Source organism: Colletes gigas, unplaced genomic scaffold (genome assembly GCF_013123115.1).
Source record: "Colletes gigas isolate AHSC1104 unplaced genomic scaffold, ASM1312311v1 Colletes_gigas_Sc00005, whole genome shotgun sequence".
Classification (NCBI taxonomy): domain Eukaryota; kingdom Metazoa; phylum Arthropoda; class Insecta; order Hymenoptera; family Colletidae; genus Colletes; species Colletes gigas.
This window is the reverse complement of record NW_025106634.1, coordinates 6,154,624-6,173,146: the sequence shown is the minus strand read 5'-3', so window position 1 is coordinate 6,173,146 and position 18,523 is coordinate 6,154,624. Positions and strand designations below refer to the sequence as shown.

The 18,523-nt window shown below is 35.5% G+C and overlaps 3 protein-coding genes across 5 annotated transcripts; 1 reads left to right on the top strand and 2 right to left on the bottom strand.

Moving 5' to 3' along the window:
- Window positions 1-114: 114 nt before the first annotated feature.
- LOC122395474 (pre-mRNA-processing-splicing factor 8) lies at window positions 115-10,476 on the bottom strand. Of its 3 annotated transcripts, none has more exons than XM_043393091.1 (22): window positions 10,317-10,476; window positions 9,720-9,966; window positions 9,465-9,633; window positions 9,206-9,370; window positions 8,893-9,108; window positions 8,302-8,640; window positions 7,907-8,012; window positions 4,899-7,811; window positions 4,498-4,824; window positions 4,255-4,424; window positions 4,015-4,162; window positions 3,633-3,922; window positions 3,351-3,542; window positions 3,067-3,261; window positions 2,816-2,987; window positions 2,447-2,734; window positions 2,173-2,366; window positions 1,714-2,095; window positions 1,440-1,643; window positions 1,206-1,330; window positions 942-1,096; window positions 115-855 (listed from the first exon to the last, which is right to left on the bottom strand). In XM_043393091.1, exons 2-22 carry the CDS (start codon window positions 9,937-9,939, stop codon window positions 701-703), a joined length of 7,125 nt encoding a protein of 2,374 aa, XP_043249026.1. In that variant the 5' UTR covers window positions 9,940-9,966; window positions 10,317-10,476; the 3' UTR covers window positions 115-700. The 3 variants fall into 3 exon arrangements, with proteins under 3 accessions (XP_043249026.1, XP_043249025.1, XP_043249027.1); XM_043393090.1 differs by having other exon boundaries at window positions 9,720-9,954; XM_043393092.1 differs by having other exon boundaries at window positions 9,720-9,956; window positions 10,321-10,476.
- Window positions 10,477-10,971: 495 nt separating this feature from the next.
- Window positions 10,972-13,924, top strand: LOC122395096 (ribosomal protein S6 kinase beta-1-like). Its single transcript, XM_043392425.1, has 13 exons — window positions 10,972-11,383; window positions 11,458-11,498; window positions 11,632-11,806; window positions 11,894-11,977; window positions 12,038-12,171; window positions 12,286-12,348; window positions 12,425-12,553; window positions 12,729-12,819; window positions 12,908-13,024; window positions 13,128-13,259; window positions 13,319-13,426; window positions 13,514-13,689; window positions 13,794-13,924. Exons 1-13 carry the CDS (start codon window positions 11,297-11,299, stop codon window positions 13,900-13,902), a joined length of 1,446 nt encoding a protein of 481 aa, XP_043248360.1. The 5' UTR covers window positions 10,972-11,296; the 3' UTR covers window positions 13,903-13,924.
- Window positions 13,925-16,262: 2,338 nt separating this feature from the next.
- Window positions 16,263-18,173, bottom strand: LOC122395097 (corepressor interacting with RBPJ 1). Its single transcript, XM_043392426.1, has 6 exons — window positions 17,821-18,173; window positions 17,642-17,736; window positions 17,318-17,568; window positions 17,107-17,233; window positions 16,878-17,009; window positions 16,263-16,793 (listed from the first exon to the last, which is right to left on the bottom strand). Exons 1-6 carry the CDS (start codon window positions 17,890-17,892, stop codon window positions 16,265-16,267), a joined length of 1,206 nt encoding a protein of 401 aa, XP_043248361.1. The 5' UTR covers window positions 17,893-18,173; the 3' UTR covers window positions 16,263-16,264.
- Between the last annotated feature and the right edge of the window lie 350 nt (window positions 18,174-18,523).

Sequence of the window (18,523 nt, the reverse complement as noted above, 5' to 3'; positions counted from 1 at the left end):
ATAATCATGCTCTTCTTTTCCATGTTTGTAATTTAATATTCAAAGCTCGAATCTGTGCATCGGAAAGTTCAGCAAGTAGCGTTGTATGCTAAGGGAATAATTTAAGCATGTCGCCGAATGTATTTTAATGTGTATGTTATTTGCTATTCTTACGAGGTCAAATGTGTGAAAATTTTGTACATTTCCCTTATAATACGTATGTGTATAAATTATGTATTTTTTATTCTAAAATGATATTAAAGTATAGTACAAACACGAAGTTTACGCCTAACATAATACTAATCAACCTGTTAACTAAACATTACAGATACGCGACTTACCGAAAAATTTCAAGCATATGATTATACCGAGATATAATCACGCTACACGTGTGCAAAGTATGTTCCTCGAACCAGATACGTATGTTCCTCGAAGGCAAAAAAATCACTAAACATATTGTATCACGAAGCAATCTCGATTCATACGCTTGTCAATTTCTTAAGAAACATCTTTTACAACGTTCGGTAAGTTGCGTGTTCTCAGTTCGTGTATATACAAGTGCAAATATTTCATATTTGAAAACAAAGTTTCGATCTTCGATTAAACATTGTTGGATTATGCTATAACTAACCTTCGAAGTGAATTAGTCTTATTGGAATCTTATGAAAGTGTTAAAATACAGATTTATCGATTTCTTTTCATTTCTCTCTGCTTGTATTCTTCAAGCATATACATCTTCTCGGTCAGCTCCGACACCGTCGCCATCCTCCAAACTCGAAAAGTTTAAGAAGTGGGCAGGTCGATGAATCTCGTGATAAAATTCTTTCGGGTTTGCCAACTGAAGTTCATATTTCATATTCGGATCGTGTCTTACGCCTACAATTATTCAGAAAAATAATTAAACTTTATTCACGTAAATCGTGTACGCATCGATAAAATGTAGTTTATACTAGCAGCCTTACCCATAAAATTATAATTCCAAGATCCTTGACTTGGGACCATAAAGAACCCGAGAAAACGATCGGACAACAGCATTTGCACTTTTTCGTAATGACTCGGTAAATAACCTTTAGGGTTGTTTCCTTTGTCGGTATTTTGTTTCCCCCATTCGAAACCACTGAAAAGACAAGCGTACACAGAATTCAACAAAAAGAAAAATGAAGCGTCCATAGAATAAAATTTGAAAATGCGCGTAACTGATCTTCTACGGAGCAAGAAACACAAACCTTGGTGTCAACTTATAGGCTGTGAGTGAACAAGATCCTGGCGTGAAACTGCAAGTAATGACAATAGTCTTTTCTCCATCCCAGATAGGATTCTCCGCCATTACCCGCGCGTGTGTAGATATGTCCTAATATGTACAATAAGGTGAGTAACAGTACTTCATATGTACAAGATAATGAACAAATTATATACTAACAAGAGGCCAATGATTATGTATCGTATATGTATCGTCGTACCTGTGGTGATAATTGCGGCAATTCATTAGGTTGAGTATGTATCCAACCAAGAGGCTCCATTTCTTTGAGATATTGATGATTCGGAAGTGTGTTAGGCAAATGAACAGTTTGATGCGTTCCCCATTGCGGAGCCATAACTATGCATCTGATTTCCTTAACTTGAGGATTGTCCGGTGGGCTAATACCATATAAATATCCCGCAATCTATAGCAACAACGAATCGAAATGAACTTAAATTAAATATATACACAAATTTTATAATGTATGCACATACCTGGGCACGTAAGTCGGAAATGGTAACGAATTTCTTGAGAACGTTCTTTGGCAATATGTAAGTATAACCGGTCTCTTTTATGTCATCGGACGACACGTAAATATGGTTTGTTCTGAGATGCAAATTTGTTGCTGAAATCGCTCTCACCCGCCACTCGGTTTTAGAACTGAACGTTTGCGTTTCATAATTGGAAGTTGTTGCAGTAATAATTTCATCGCCGTGTTTGTTAACCGTCCTGGTGGTCGTCGCTGTAAGCTGTGACTGTTCCTTCGTTTGCTTTTCTATTTCAGCGATTTGTTGACGTTGAGCGGACGGTGCACTAATTTCCATACCCAGAATGATATCTCGGATCTCCGATTGAGTTAACGACGCGACATTTACACTAAAAACCAACAATTTAGTTAACAAGGGGTATTTACATTATATATTTACAGTTAGAAATATCATTTCGGAACGTACTTGTTCTTTTTACCGTAATCGGCTAGTATAAGATCTTTTAGCTGTACTTCGACTTTAATCCATTCATCATCCGTCAAAGATGGCCATATATGATGAGGTTCCGTTATGGTTGTCTTATCAGGTTTTAAGACAACTTTTGTTCTTTCAGTATTGACGTGTAACGCGCGAAGAATAAGAATTAAACGCGAGAATGCCTGTGAAAATCACGAATTTACGAATTTAAGTAATTACACAATATATAAAAGAGAAAGAAAAGAGGGAAATAGCAAATTACCGTATACGAAGAAATGGTTTTCAACCAATCGTCATACAAATTGAACAACACCATTTGGGGTTCAGTTGCTTTCAAAATTAAGTCGCCAAATTTCTCAACTTTCAAGCAAGCTTGAAACGGTAACTGAAGCTCCGATCCCTTGATAACGATATTAGGAAAATCAAGTAAATGTACTTCCAAAGGATCTAACATTCCCTTCCTAGTTACAATAATTTGTTTAGGTTGCTCTTCGACTGGTAAAGATCGAATAAGCGCAGCCACCTCTTCGGCGGTTTTCCATTTCGCCAACTATAATCGAACGATGCTGATTGTGAATCGACAGTTTTATGAATACGCCTCGTTCGAAACGATTAAATGTAATTTATGTACCTGACCCAAACGCTTTTGACCAGCCCAAACAGAAGTGTGAATGATTTTTAAAAATAGTTGGCCGGTTCGAGGATTAAAAATAAAAATAGCTCCATTTATAGGTTTCGTGGTTAAATTGCCCTCGAACGTTTTATGGATTGTAACACGGTAAACATTGGTATCGTCGACGAACCTAACAAAAAATAGTTCATTTGCAAAAAAATTCACCTGCTCCTCTTTACGAACGAATGTAACAAAAATGACACACGTACCAGATAATTTGATTCGAAAATAGTTCGCCGTAATTCTGTGAAGATAGGTACGGTTCCGTAGGCTCCGACGAATAAAGTTGCAACGCTTTTCTAATGCGTTCTCGCAACACATATAAAGCCGGATTTGCCTTCATTATCTTCGCCATTGCCTGCTGTATGAGAGGCTTACATCCTGGGAACCAATTGCCGTATGCACTGACAAACAAAATTGAAACATTAACAAATAGTCATTGAATATATTACAGAATCAAAAAAAAATATCACTAAAATATCTAAATATGTACCTATGTAAATTATATGCCAAATCAATTGCAATTAGTAATCCAGTTGGTGATGGATAGATGGACATATTGTCGGTTGTGTAATCCAAGAATTTAGCTCTGGCGTATCTTTCGATGTCATGAGAATCGTAATCTCCCCATCGAAGTTGTACGTCTATCCAATATTTTTGCGTTGTAGTGTTATCCATGAGATCTCTGTTTAAAGGATTACAGAGTATTATTTTAAAGGGGAATTTACCTTCGTACATAACAACGCAAATTAGGCATATAGAAATCAATACTTACTTCGAATCCGCAAGCAAGGACGGTCTAGAAACGTTCCACTTATAAGCAGAGAACAACAAAATATCCGCACAAGAGGAATTCATTTTGTACGATTTTCTAGGATGTATCGTCTCCTTTTGGACAGTTTCAATTTCTAGCGCGTCCAATTCTTGATCGAAAACTTGGCAAAGATCCATCACGATCGATTCGTGCACCTTTTGCCATAAATGCGCACGGAAGATTTGAATCAAAGAAATCTTTAGGGTCGGAATTTTGCCATGCATAAATATTCCTGTCAAATCCAGTTGTACCTAATAATTAACAAAAATAGACAATTATACAACTATGTTGAAAAGAAAGAAATTAACCGGAGTTTATTGGTGAAACAAAATGTCTATTTTACCTGGAAACCAACGTATACGTTTGCTCTATTAATAGTTGGAGACCACCAAAGCGTAAACCGCCGATTTGGAATTTGATTCAAACCCGACCTTTGAGCGTTAGTTAACTTTTTGTATTTCATAGATTCTTCGAATCCAGATGCTTTCTCCCTGATATGAACAAAAAAAAAGCGGTGATTTATTAAGTGTCATTATTATTAAACTTACTTCCAGCTTAATTGTCAAATATAAAAACTTCTTACCAGAAAAGACCTTCCCAAGTTGGAAAGTATGTCCCTTTGAAAAGAGTATGCTCCAGAATGCCTTCTACACCACCAAGAGCTTGAATCATGTCTGTTCTATAGTTGTTCAAGTTCCATAATTTACCATCGTGACGTTGATGCGTCCACCAGAATGGATTTTGTTTCAAGACCTAAGTAACGCGATTATATAATCTTTGATCTGAATGAATGAAACGCGTCTTCTAAAATTGCCATAAGTATTACCTGATACTGCTTAAATTCTGTGCGTATTCTCCAACCCTTGTCATAGGCGAGAGTGTGTCTGTCTTTTTGGAATAGTGTGTTTATTCTAGGAATACCACGATCCCAACTGTCTTCGAGATCTTCCAAAGTGAGCCTACGATTTTGTGCATTAGCTTCTTGACGCTTCAACGCGTATTCGGCCCATACACGTTGCGAATCGATAAATTCCGATTCCCACGGCTGAATATATCGATATAAATTTGGAATCAGTTGATCCTCGTCGTGACTCATACCAGAACGGAAATGCGTGATACCAACGTCGGTTTGTTTCGACCATCTCAAGTCCGACTGAAGAATAATAATTTATATTTGTTGAATACGATCATGTCTAGCAATACATCTATCTAGAAACGGTGACTTACCTGAGGTATGAGTACGTGCCCCATCGAAAGCATTCCAAGTCCACCCAGTTCTTTGGGCGTGTAAAACACCACCGGCGGGAATCGTGACGGCATTTTCGAATTTAGCCCGATCTTAATACGCGTTTGGATTTTATTTTCACACTTGACCAATAGATCTAATAATTCTTGCGTGTTTACAACTGCTTCGCGGAAATATGTCATCAGCCCGATCAAAGCTGTATTCCATTTGTTAACGATCTTGGTGAATGTCGTAGAACCGGAAGCCATGAGAATTTGTCTAACCCTGTTGTGGAACCGTTGTAAACTTTCGTCGTCGACTCTCAAGAAACACTGAGCTGTTCTTTCCTTTGTAATTTCATTTTGCAAATTCCACACGCCGTCCCTGTGCGTGAATTCTTCGTGCGTGGTTCTGCATTTCGGCAGAATTCTGCACTCGAACCCGCTCATGTTGAACAGCAAGTTAGGATTATCTTTGCTGTAGACGCTGACAAAACTATTTTCCCATTGTATCGTAGTCGTAGAACGGGGCAGACGGTTTTTGATATCCCAAAATACTGCACGGCCCAAATTCACATCGTGCTTCATAAGTCGCATTCGAGCATCGCGAGGCCAACATTTTTTATTATTATAACCGACGATATTTTCATTATTGGGGTCCGGATGCTCGGTCAAATATCTTTGAATTAAATCTCTAGCTTCGTCGGCAGAAAATCTCAAAAATAAATGTATCCTATCTACGTATCTGCAATACAATCTGATAGGATGCGCCGTTTCGGAAGCCACGTCTTGGAAAGTCAAGAAATCGTTCGGCATTTGAGGGGGGCCGGCCATTTCGCTAGCTCTTTGTAACCCAAGAACGAGCAAGTCTAACACGAGACCGTAATATTGCGCTATAAACGATGCGAATTGTAGCCCCCTGATTATCCCGTAACTGTTCGTGTGGTTCATGTCCTTGTAATTTATAACGACGTTATTTTTTGCAGTCATATAATCGGCTATGTTATGATCAACGATCAATCTGAGAAGCCTGTTCAGCAACGTTAGATCAATTTTTTCATACAGTTTCTCAAACTTCGATTCCAATAACACGTTACACTCTCCCTCGCTGACGTCCCAAACATCTTGCAAATTATTAATACCTTGACACCATTTATAAACTAACAAAGGGGGTGGCTCTGTGTCCGAAGGTTTTACCCATGGCGGAAACAACCTTCGTTTGTCCGCTTCGTACCACAGGTATTGATCCAAATAAGCATCTGTAATTTTCTCAAGCGGTTCGACATCATAAACGGGAATCAGGTGACTGTAAAGATCCATAAATTCTATCCCCACCTCTTTAAATGCTCTTTGAGTCAGAAGGTGTCGTTTAATTCTAGACAATGCTTCGTGCGGATTATCGTACGCTTGTTCTATCAAACCAAGTTCCTCGCGTTGGCTTTGATTCAATCTTGACTTGACGCTGTACGCTTCCTTCAAACGTTCCAAAGCTAATATCAACAGTTTGGTATCGTGTTTGTAAGATAATGGTGGAAATGGTATAGGGGCAAACCTCCTGGACTCTAACCAATGGACAGTCGTGGTGTATATAGCTACTGCTTCCTCTGGGGAAATGTATGGTCCATCCTTCAAATAATTATGCTGACGCTCCTGTTCGGCTTTAAGATAGAGTCGAGTAAGACGCCCTAGATTCTTTTTACAAACAGTTTTATCCACGGTTGCTCCGCGCCTGATACGTTCTCGATTGTAATGAGCGGTGTTCGTCCACCAATCCGCCTTCATTTTGACGTAACGCAGGATCATATTTTCGATGGGGATTGGCAAGCCGGGTACCTTCCAAGGAATATTGGCTTTCCAACATCTCCATGCTTCGCTAAGATGTTGAAGTATCGTTCGAGCTTTATTTTGCTTGATTCCCTCCGGCATCATGTCCACGATATCGTGCATCACTGACGCTCTCAATTCAAGGTCAAAGTGAGATTCCACTCGTTGTTTCGTTACGGTTTTCGCGACTCCCTTTGAGTGTCGACCTTCGAATTGCCTGGACAACAAGTTTCCTAACCATCTTTCTAACAACGGTGTGATTCCTCTCATGAAAAATAGCCATACTCTCCAACCGGGAGCCCAAAATCCACAACCAGGGCCTTTCCCGACAGGACCCGTATTGAAACGATAATAAATCAAATGTTTCAAGTCTTTGCACATTCTGATTTGTCTCATTAATTTATACTTATATCGATACATTCCAGTCAATTGGCCGACATGCGCGAAAATGTACTGCAATCCATCCGCAAGTTGAAACGCGTCAACGTTATTTAAACGATACTGCACGTGAGAGTCGATGATCAATTTTGTTAAACGGAGGATTTCACGGCACAAGTGAAAAGCATTCCCGAATCTAGATTTCTTTCTCTCCTTGGTGGTGAGCGTTTTAACCGGTTTCAAATTGAAATTGTAATCTAAATGGAGATAGTTCAAATTCTTCCTGTGGATAAGTAAATTCAACATATTGTATCCTTGTCTGCATACTTGCAGACCAGCCTCGACCCAATCTATTGTGGTGGTTTGGAAGAATTTTGTTGATTTGAACGATCGGAATAAGTAACGTTTCTTTTGTGGTTTCGGAGGTCTGTGCTTCAAAGCATTCAAAACGAAGTACTTTAACAGCTTTTGATAACTAACACGAACTTTAACAGGTTGTCCTGGTGGGCAATGCTCTCTATACCAAGACTTCACCAAAGGAATGTCAATAGCTCTTCTAGTTCTGCCGGAACGAGTATTAAACGGCCTTGGTGCCCATAGCAAAGCTATACCGTTTGCCGTGTTATCAGTATACAAAGGAGTTTCTTGAAGGAATGGTTGTACTTCTTCGGGAAGTATAAAATCTTCGTCGTCTTCGATTTGTGGTTCTACAGTCTAAAAAATAGATGTAACGAATATATATAAGTTACATAAGTTCTGTAACAATTACACAAATTAACTTAATGACATTGTACAAATCTGAAATTTACCTTCAATGAATTCCTATGAGAGATAGGATTTATCAGAGGATCGAAATAAAATGCAGGTAAATCGGGATCTTCGGTTTTTATGTAAACGACATTTGGTGCATGATACCTGTAAATATATCAAACAAACATACTGGAGAATATTAACACGAATTACTATACAGTTACACGTTACTATGTAATTTCACGTATTTACTAAGAGTGTAGGTGATTTCAGCAGTTCCCTTCTATACTTCGCGAAGGTTACGAATAACAATCACCACCTAATTTTTTCTTTACCACGCTGCTAGTAAGACTAACAATATACTAATTAAACCAGTCTCAAAACTAGTGTGGACAATATCCAACAAAAGGAAAAAATAAACTACAAATGCATATCATCATTGTAAAGTACTTACCAAGATAAATGAACAAAATGCGGCATATTGTTATACAGGTAAGGAAAAGCGATGCGATATTCTGTTCTGATAGGTTGTCTGATTATAATTTTATTTATATCGTTAAATTCGTTCCAATCTTCGTCGGCTGCGTTTGAATCCTTCACTAGCGGTTCAAATTTTGGACCACCGGGTATAGCCATATTTAATGCTTTAGCAGTAAAAAATGATTTTGGATCAAAAAGATAAAAAAAGTTTTGATCCACTAAGTCTGTCAATAATTGATTTGCCAAACGGTACAAAGTCGCCATTTGTGGTAGAGTCAAATTCCACCTTCTATAGGTGGATCCATTCACGTGCCTGCAATATTATAAACTATTAAAGGAAGTCTATATTAAAAATATATATATTCTAATATCTAAGGAGATAATTCAGTATAGCGTTTTGTCCAGTTAATAGCAACCCACAGTGCTCATCTCGGACAAGACTGTGTAGTTACTACCAACCATCAACTCACACGTCAGTTGATTTCAGGACCCCTACGCGATTCATCATTAAATACATTAAAAAAAAGAAATGATCATAGTCGTCAAAAAAAGTTTTAATACTCACTTAGTACCGACTAGTGGTTTGTGTTCGTAAAACCAAGATGCTACAGATTCATCTTCCTCAGAATCAAGTTCTATCTGAATGGCTTCCAAAGGTTCTACATCTAAAACGTTATCCGCGTAATCTAACGGTGGTTCCTCGTCATCAAACGGTGGAAATCTCATTCTTTTAAAGTGTCTGCGATCTCTTTTCTCTCTTCTCATCATAATCCACATTGTACTATATACCATGAAAAGGGAAAATATGTACACTTGTACTTGTTACTTACTAAATACTCTATAAAAGTAAATGATAAAAAAATAAAAACATCTCTCACCCCCATTGAGCAATATATACAGGTTCTATAACCCATGGAATTTCATTTACAAATGTAATTGCACCCGTGATGTGGTATAAAACCTTTACATCTCGAATCTGTTCCCAAGGCATTGGCATATTTTCCAGAAGTTTCATTACTGCATGGGGCATATATTTCAGTGCTCTATAGAAAAATTAAAAATGTTAGAAATTTTCTTACTTTCTATTTCCCTTCAGATTAATGATATAAAATATTTAAAATGTGCACATTTTATTACCCTAAATAAACACGTTTATCGTGTCTATACTTGCGACTGCTCATATCACCATGGTCTCTGATAATTTTTCTAATATGTTCCGGTGGCATGTCCTCTTTCTGAGCATCTACAAAGCCAAATTTTCTTTTCTCTGCAAATCTTTTTGATTGAAGTTGTTGCCATTTTTGAGCTGCAATAATATTCACATGAAGAGAACACAGAAAGGATAAAATTAATTCTGTTCTTATATGCAATTACATGTTTTATCATGCATACCTTTCTCTTGAAGTTTATCCTCGGATAAAACTTCAGGTTGTTTAGGCATTTGTGGTAATGGTGGCCCTGCTATAGCTTGCATATGAGCATGGTGTGCAGCTTGTGCATGGGCAGCTGCCTGAGCATGAGCTTGAGCCGCTGCTAGTTGGGCATGGGCCTGTTGTTGGGCCATCATGGTGGCCCATGGATTTGGACCCAACAAGTACGGTGGAATCGACATGTTGGAGTGAAAATTCTAAAAAATGTACTTTAATAATGTTTATGGAACTTTATATATTTTCATATAATATGAAACATAAATTTTTATATAATTAATTCACATAATTAATGAGAGAAATGAAAATTTTTTAAATTAAAAAATAATATTAGAATAATATAATTAAGTATTAAAAAAAAAAGAATATCGATATTCATTTATAAAAATAACTCAAAGTTTATCTTAACCGAAACAATAAACGAAAGTATTTGAAATTTCGGCGCATCGTGTTGAACTAGAATCACGAATAGCTTACACCATTTTATTCTGGTGCGCAAAAAATGTTCAGTCTCATCAGAGTTCGATACTTCGGAAGAAATATTGATAAATGATAATCTTACCTCAGTTTTATGTGGAATTAAACATAACCATTAGATTAACGCATCAACGCTTTGTAACTTAACATACTTGAAGATAAACGAATCAAGACGATGCTTTCGTTGAACATGATTGAACTAAATAATCATACTGAGCAACATTAAGTAACACCACGGACCTAAACGATGGCGTCTAGTTTAAGAGAGCTGAATCACAAAATGGAAGGAAAAATCACCTATAATGGCTCCAAACACATTCAGCCATTTTGGTATAGGCAACCGGTGATGCACCCTGGTGTGCAGATAAATTTAATTATTTGAATTAATTGTATTTGGAATAATTCTTATAATATTGTTCTTTGTAGAATTATTGTTTATACTGGCATATAAGCTTGAAGATAAAACAAATACACAAACTGGTGTAAATAGATTTAATAATATTCAGAGAAAGGCTTGAAGTTTTGAAAATTGAACTTTATACAATATATGAGAATATTTATGTATAGTATACATATTTGCATTACAGTGAGAATATATAATTAATTCATATAGTATATATTTGGGGTTTTGCAATCAAAGCAAAACGTCGAGTCTTCGCGTCTAACTTCAGATGAGTCGAAACCTTGTAAAAGTTTCTGTGCATCTTTAATATATTTCATGCTAGATCGGAGTTCCTATTCGTACTGTTCGAGGCCCTGTGTTATAGGCTACGTAAATCGTGTGTTTTTTTATAAAGTTCTTACGTTTCAGTCTGATTATTTCCTAAAAGAGAATAAGCATTCTTCACGATATCACGAATGATTTTTTTTATAATTTGCGACTGACGGTCGTAAATAATTTAATCTGTTCGTGACAAAATAAGTGCGAGACACGCGAATGAATAGAAGTAACATTCCATCGCGTTTACGCACATACGTTTAGGTACCTACATTATTTGAACGCGTTACGATCAATTAAAACCACTAACGAGAGAAACTCATAAATGTGATTTCATCGAAAAGAGAATGGCAGGAGTATTTGACATAGAATTGCATGAAGGAGATTCCGTAAATCAAGACGAGTCGGACAATGATATTCTTGAAAGCAAAGAAGTTCGTTTTTTGCTGAGCATTTGATAAATTCTTCTGCGATACTGGATCTCTCATTAGTTTCCCTTTCTTTTTAGGATGAATACAATCACGCCACAAACGCAGACACTATATTAGAGTAAGTAATATATCTTTTGAAGGTCAACGACATTGACCTTACAACCAAACCATACAGTATTTTAAGTATCTCCCTACCCTTCCGACGCTAGAAAAAAAAAAAAGTCACAACGGAATATTGACATTTATTGCAGATCTGATAATTTAGAACGAGTTCAATTATCAGAACAAAATGTCAACCCAGGACAGGAAAAGACTGGACCCCAAGACTTTGAATTGTGCAAGATTCTTGGGGAGGGTGGATATGGAAAAGTTTTTCAAGTGAAAAAAGTTACCGGGAAAGACAAAGGCAGTATTTTTGCTATGAAGGTAAATATATATACACGCGCGCGCGTGCGTGACGCGCGTGTGCGTGTAAACATAGAAAAAGCTCTACAATTCCTTTTTTTTTTGTAGGTATTACGAAAAGCCTCTATTATACGAAATCAGAAAGATACAGCTCACACAAAGGCAGAAAGGAATATTTTAGAGGCTGTAAAAGTAAGTACAATTTATTAAATGTGATAATATTATAGCTATTCAGTTTTTTGTTCATTACAGCATCCATTCATTGTAAATCTAATGTATGCTTTTCAAACTGGAGGCAAATTATATTTAATTTTGGAATACCTTTGCGGCGGAGAACTTTTCACATACTTAGATAGAGAAGGCATTTTCTTAGAAGATACTGCTTGGTAAGTTAACTGATCATTATGCAATGTTTAGTTTGCTACGATTGACATGTAAATTTTACACATAGTTGACCAATTGAAAAAATAGATTAATGTTTCTCCTATTTCTACTCGTAGTTTTTATTTATCTGAAATCATACTTGCGTTGCAACATCTTCACAATCAGGGTATTATATACAGGTACAATTTTTAAACTTGATAATGATACTTAAAATATGTACTTGTGTATATCTAATGATATCAACTGTTGCTACAGAGATTTGAAACCAGAAAATATTTTATTAGACAGTGAAGGTCATGTTAAATTAACAGACTTTGGTTTATGCAAAGAACATATACAAGAAGGTACAGTGACACATACATTTTGTGGAACTATAGAATACATGTGAGTAGTGCTTTTATTCGATGAAGTCATAAATGGTTGTTTTTGAAATAATAGATCAACTTCGTTAATCATTTGATTAATCAGCTGAGTCTTGAAGCCAAGAATAAACTACACATAAAAATAATTTGCCTCAAATAATGTATATTCTGATTCTTATTATCACTAACGTGCTTAGGGCGCCGGAAATTTTAACGAGAAGCGGACATGGTAAGGCTGTTGACTGGTGGAGTTTGGGTGCGCTAATGTTTGACATGCTTACTGGAATGGTACGCGAATTGAATAAACAGCGAGATATTAAACTTTCTTTAGAAGATCGAAGTAGGTAGAATAATTCTGCGTATTTCTCGTTTACAGCCACCATTTACAGGAGATGATAGAAGGAAAACAATTGAAAAAATTTTACGGGGAAAACTAAGTCTCCCGCAATATCTAACACCAGATGCAAGAGACTTAATACGAAAATTATTAAAGGTATTGAGCGTGAAATTTTTTGCACAATCAAATCTTTTGTACAATATAATATCGTTCAAATAAGTTGTTTATATAATAAATTCGTTTTGCATATCGCTTACAGAGACAAGTGTCGCAAAGATTGGGATCCGGTTTCGAAGATGCTGAACAAATTATGAATCACAACTTTTTTAAGCATATTAATTGGCAGGATGTAATTTCACGAAAACTAGAACCACCCTTCAAACCATCGTTAGTAAGTAGTTTTGGTTAATACATAACATTATGATGTTAAAGACATTTTGAAATTTATAGAAAAGTGCCGATGACACATCGCAATTTGACGAACAATTTACGGCAACTATACCAGTCGATTCTCCGGTTGAAAGTACTTTAAGCGAATCTGCTAATATGATATTTCAAGTAGGTGACATGGTGCTTCTAATGTTTAATGTTTAAATAAATTATCTACTTGAAATAACAGAACAAAATAAAATTAAATGTTTACAGGGTTTTACATATGTGGCGCCAAGCGTTCTAGAGGAAATGTATTCGCAACCAAGAGTTGTAAATGCTAGAAGTCCTCGAAAAGGTCTTTTATGTACAGGGTTTAGCGGAAGTCTTCACAGCTTGTCGCCAAGATCACCTGACGCCCATCTTCGTACACCTCATTTTAATCACCACAGGTACTCTCAAGTCCAATATCCTACTTATTGTAATAGAAGATATAAATGTAGCGGATATTGAATCAATTATCCGTTATAACAACTGTTTTCTTTTTAATTTCTAGGCATCATGTAGTAGATTCAAATAATATGGAAGATACCGAGATGACAGATGTAAGTCAACTATCGAATCGTGACAGAAGTATGCGAGAAAACGTTGTCCTCCGACTTTAAACTTGGAGAAATGTTCGCAGCATCATTTTCTCGGTTTACTTATATTTCTGTAGTACAACAGTCACGTTTAGCAAATTTAACGCGATTTGCTTATATATATATATATACATAGCAACAATTAATTTTAAACGCTAAGGAGAGTTACGCTTGTAGAGCAGTGGTGCTACCGGCGTAAAAGTTTTACGCAGGCCTGTGACTGCCCTAGCGTGACTAATGATCGTTTACGATGTGAAGAAGGAAAGTTACATATGTTTTCGTTATGTAAATATACGTAGGTTTTTGATAACAAGTGCATTCTTTTGAAGAAAGACGCTGTACTGTTGAAAGGTCTAAAAAAGATATTTTTGATGACACGCTATCCCATCGTTGCACCGAGTTATGAAATTTTTTAAAATATCAGACTCGTCAACAAATACGAGTTTATCGTTAGTGTACAAAATTAGATCAACGAAAATTGATTTGAGTGTACCTAAAGATTTGTTCCAAAAGAGAAGAAAGAATGTACTGTATTTTTGTTTTGTTTTTCCTATAAGAATTTATAGATTGTGCAATTCCTTGATCGTTTTTTAAGTAAACTAAATGATTTCGAAAATGGATATTTACGTACGTTCTAAAATCGTTCGAATGTCTTGTATGGTAAAAAGAGACATCGAGTTTACACAAAAATTATGATAATTATTCAAGTATCGGACATAACCAAACTCGAAACTATTGTTCTGCCACTTGTATAACATGTTGATTCCTTCAAAATAATATAGGATACATAAAAGAATAGCAGTGTAAAAGAAAAAAAAAGAAAAAACTGCATTGATATATATTATAGCAGAATCGGAAGGGTAATATAAACAGACATATTTTTGCTCATACTTAATTGTGATTTAATGAGCAGTAATATCTTGTATATAATTTTCGGAATAGTTTTGTTTTTAGAAAAGAGGCGACACTGTCAAACTGCATTCGTATCGCCTTGATATACTTAATGGATTATCATTCCCTAATCACCAACCAATCCGATTCTACTCTAGATGTAATCATTGTGAAAGTGACAATTACACAACAGATTCAAACTGCCCAAGTGTTCACAGCTACCAGCTGGATAGTATTAACTTTTACATAGAAAAAAAACGTGTACACACGTGTGTTAGAAAATAAGTATGTAAAAGTCTTGTTAATAGCTCATTGTATTATAAAAGTAAACTGTTGAGAGTGAGAAATTAATACTTTGTAAGATACATACGTACGTACGTCATAATACACATCTATATGTATACATTTCAGAGATAGGAAATTGCCCTCTTGCTTCTTTAGACAGGAAATGCAGTGAATGTTTCACTTCTATTACATTTTTCTATAATAAAATTATAATGTGTAGAAGTGAGTGCCACGTTTTCAAATATATACGTATATGTCTGTACTGATTCGCGATACATACATATTTAAAATAACGCAAACAGCACTAATCTAAGGTCCAGCAAGCGAAATAGTCAACTTTAGGGATTTAGGTATCAGGGACAGCTCTTACTCTCGGCTATATCGTCGCTACTTACATTTAATGCTGCCAAACTCTGAGCACTCTCATTGTTAGCCAAAGCAGTAGGTGGAGGAGTTCTCGTCGACGTTGCAACTGGTGAGAGATCTCCCAAATTGATTTTTTCAGTTGCCGGATCTTAGTGAACATATTTTGCTTCTTGGTATTTACAAGTAAAAGAAAATACAGAAAAGCTTAACGCTTAACTCGATTCAAATTTTACCAACATTAATCTGTTATTTTAAGTTATTTTAAGATTCTTGTTGGCAATCTTACAAAACTGCATAACTTTCATGTATGTGATATTACAATAGTAGTCCTATTTAAGTATTTATTAAGGAGTTACTGTTTTTTAATGTAACCCATCAAAACAAAAATTTAATAATGATAATTTTAGACACGCATAATGAAATATTGTTAAAATGTTGAGCCGTTTAAGAACTTATCTATTTTAGCCATTTACAGTTGAAATAATATTTGTTTAAGAAAATGTTCTTCAAACGACTCCTTATATAAAATACCTATCAGACATGAATATTATTAAAAAAATGCACAGTTTTTTAACGTTTTGCAGTAATTTCTGTTGTTTATTTGAGATACATTATACAGAGTAATAAGAATAAAACTGCTATTCGTATTACATTGTACTTTCCATTATACACATATAAAAGCTACACACGCCTCGTACATCTTATTTTACTTAGTGTTCTGTGATTCTGTACGAATAAGAAACACGCGTAAGCACACATGCACGCGCTCGAACATACACACGTACATGTTGCGTATAATCTAAATTTATTGTATACCTGAAATGTGTAAAAAACATAATTAATCTTAAGATCGTTTTGTTCTCTTTCTATCGCACCTCTCACTATTTCTGTCCTCGTCAAATTCTATGACCTTTCTTTTTCTGTAATTGACTGAATCTCTATGTTTACTTTTTTTCGTATCCTTCGGAAAACTTTTTTTATATTTATCTTCTTTTTTATATTCATATTTACGTCCCTCTTTGCGACTACTTGATTTGTGACGTTTTTCTTTTTTTTTATGATGGTTCGTAATTTCACTGTTTGAAATCTTTGAACTTTTTTCCTTCTTTTGCCGTTTCCTTTTAGACTCTTTTGATGCATGACCATGATTTTTATTATTAATACAGTTCGTACTATTACTACTATTACTGTTGGTGATACTGCTGTTGCTACTACTACTGCTGCTGCTGTTACTGCTATTACTAACACTGCTGCTACTACTGCTGTCTGTATCGCTATCTGTATCGCTGCTGCTCTCTTTGCGTTTCATTTTTCTGTGTTTCAATTTTCTTTTCTTCGTTTTTTTGGTCTTTTTTTCAAGTTGCTGCAATTTCCTGTAATCGATATGTTCAAAAGAAATTTAATTTATCCTCTATGAGTAATTGTAATTGAAAATATATATAAAGCAAATTATTTACTTTAATAATTTTTTTTTCTCTTTTTTAGAGAGAGTTTTTAAAAATGTTATTTCCGATTGTTCTTCATCATCAGAGACCATAAGATGTTCGTGTTCAGGAACCCGTAAATGTTGTTGAGCGTTGAGCGCCGATCTGCGAATAAAACAAAGTTATTTAAAAAATACGGACTTGTTAATAAGAAAAATAGGTGAAAATTTTTCTAGGGAATAACAATATAATTTGAACTCACTTTTTAAGAGCTAAACCATCTTCCCTCATTTGTTGAACCAGAGTTAAAGCATCTGGAGCAGTTGGAGTTTGTGAATTATTTGCCATTACCACACTCATTGCTTGACTGTACAGAGGACACTCCTTATCTAAAAGCAACATTTATTGACAAATGCAAATTTATGGTTTTATACTTTAATCTGATCATATATTATTATAATTAATATACAAACCTGTATTTATATGGCCCCACTTGTGACATTTGATACAACGTACATTGCGTACTTGAATACCAAATGGCTGATCTCTAATTTCACTGTCACCTTTGCAGTAACTTTCTCTGGGTGCATTGTATTTGCGTTGCCATTCAAACTTATACTCCGGTTCGTTATCTTCTTTTTCTCGTTCTTTCTTTGCACCAGGAGGGGGCTCATACATGAAATTTACACTAAGCTTATCCTTGCTTTCTTTGCTGAGCAAAGCTCTGTAACAAATAGGATAAAATTTAGAAGAAATTGTTCTTGAATTTCATCAGGAAAAAAAATCATTTGACTCACTTGTTATTATGAAGATCTTGCTCCTTTTCATACTGAACCCGTAATTCCTCTTGCTTTTTCTTATAAGCTTCAGCTTGCTGTTCGGCCATCCATACCTAATAAAAAAGCAATCGTTAATTTAATCATGAGACGTGTATGGATAACCTACATTACTTTTCACAACAAAAGAAAGAACGAACTCGTTTCAAGTTGTCCCGAGATGCTGGGTGAAAAAACTTTTTACACATGTAATTATTAAATCCTTTTCCCATTTTGGATTATTTAATTCGTACGTGTTGACGTTTAATTAATATCTTTGTGCGTTCTATATATCGTACACATAGCACTTGCATGACATTTACGCACACATACTACATATACATTATCCCCCCATTCCACCATTGTACGGAATTGCAACTTCTTTTTATTGTCGAAATGTTGAATAAAAGCAGCGCTAGTAGCTTAAACATCTAAATGCCCAGGCATTTTTATTATTCCTGTGAATGAGCATTATTTCCTCATGTGCATCTCAGGGTCGTTTGTAATGGGTTGCATACATTTGTTACGTTGGTGAAAATTTTGTTGTGTAAATGTGTACTCTGTGGTGTATGACCAGAGGTTACCACTAATGACAAAGATGGCATAGTCGTGCTGAGGAATGTGTTGTTTTTTTGGTATATAAATGGTCATTTTATTTTCATTGGTTTAACGATGTATGTAGGATATAAAAGTTTGGGCGAAATTATATTCAAGTTGCTCGATTCTATTTTTTAAATCAAACTCTAAACAAAAACTGTCTTCTTTTCTTTTGTACATCCCTCGTTTTTGTCCCAATGGATCACTCCTTGTGGTTGCTGTAAATGTGGAACAGTTCTGCTACACTATTATAGCTTTGATTGCTGA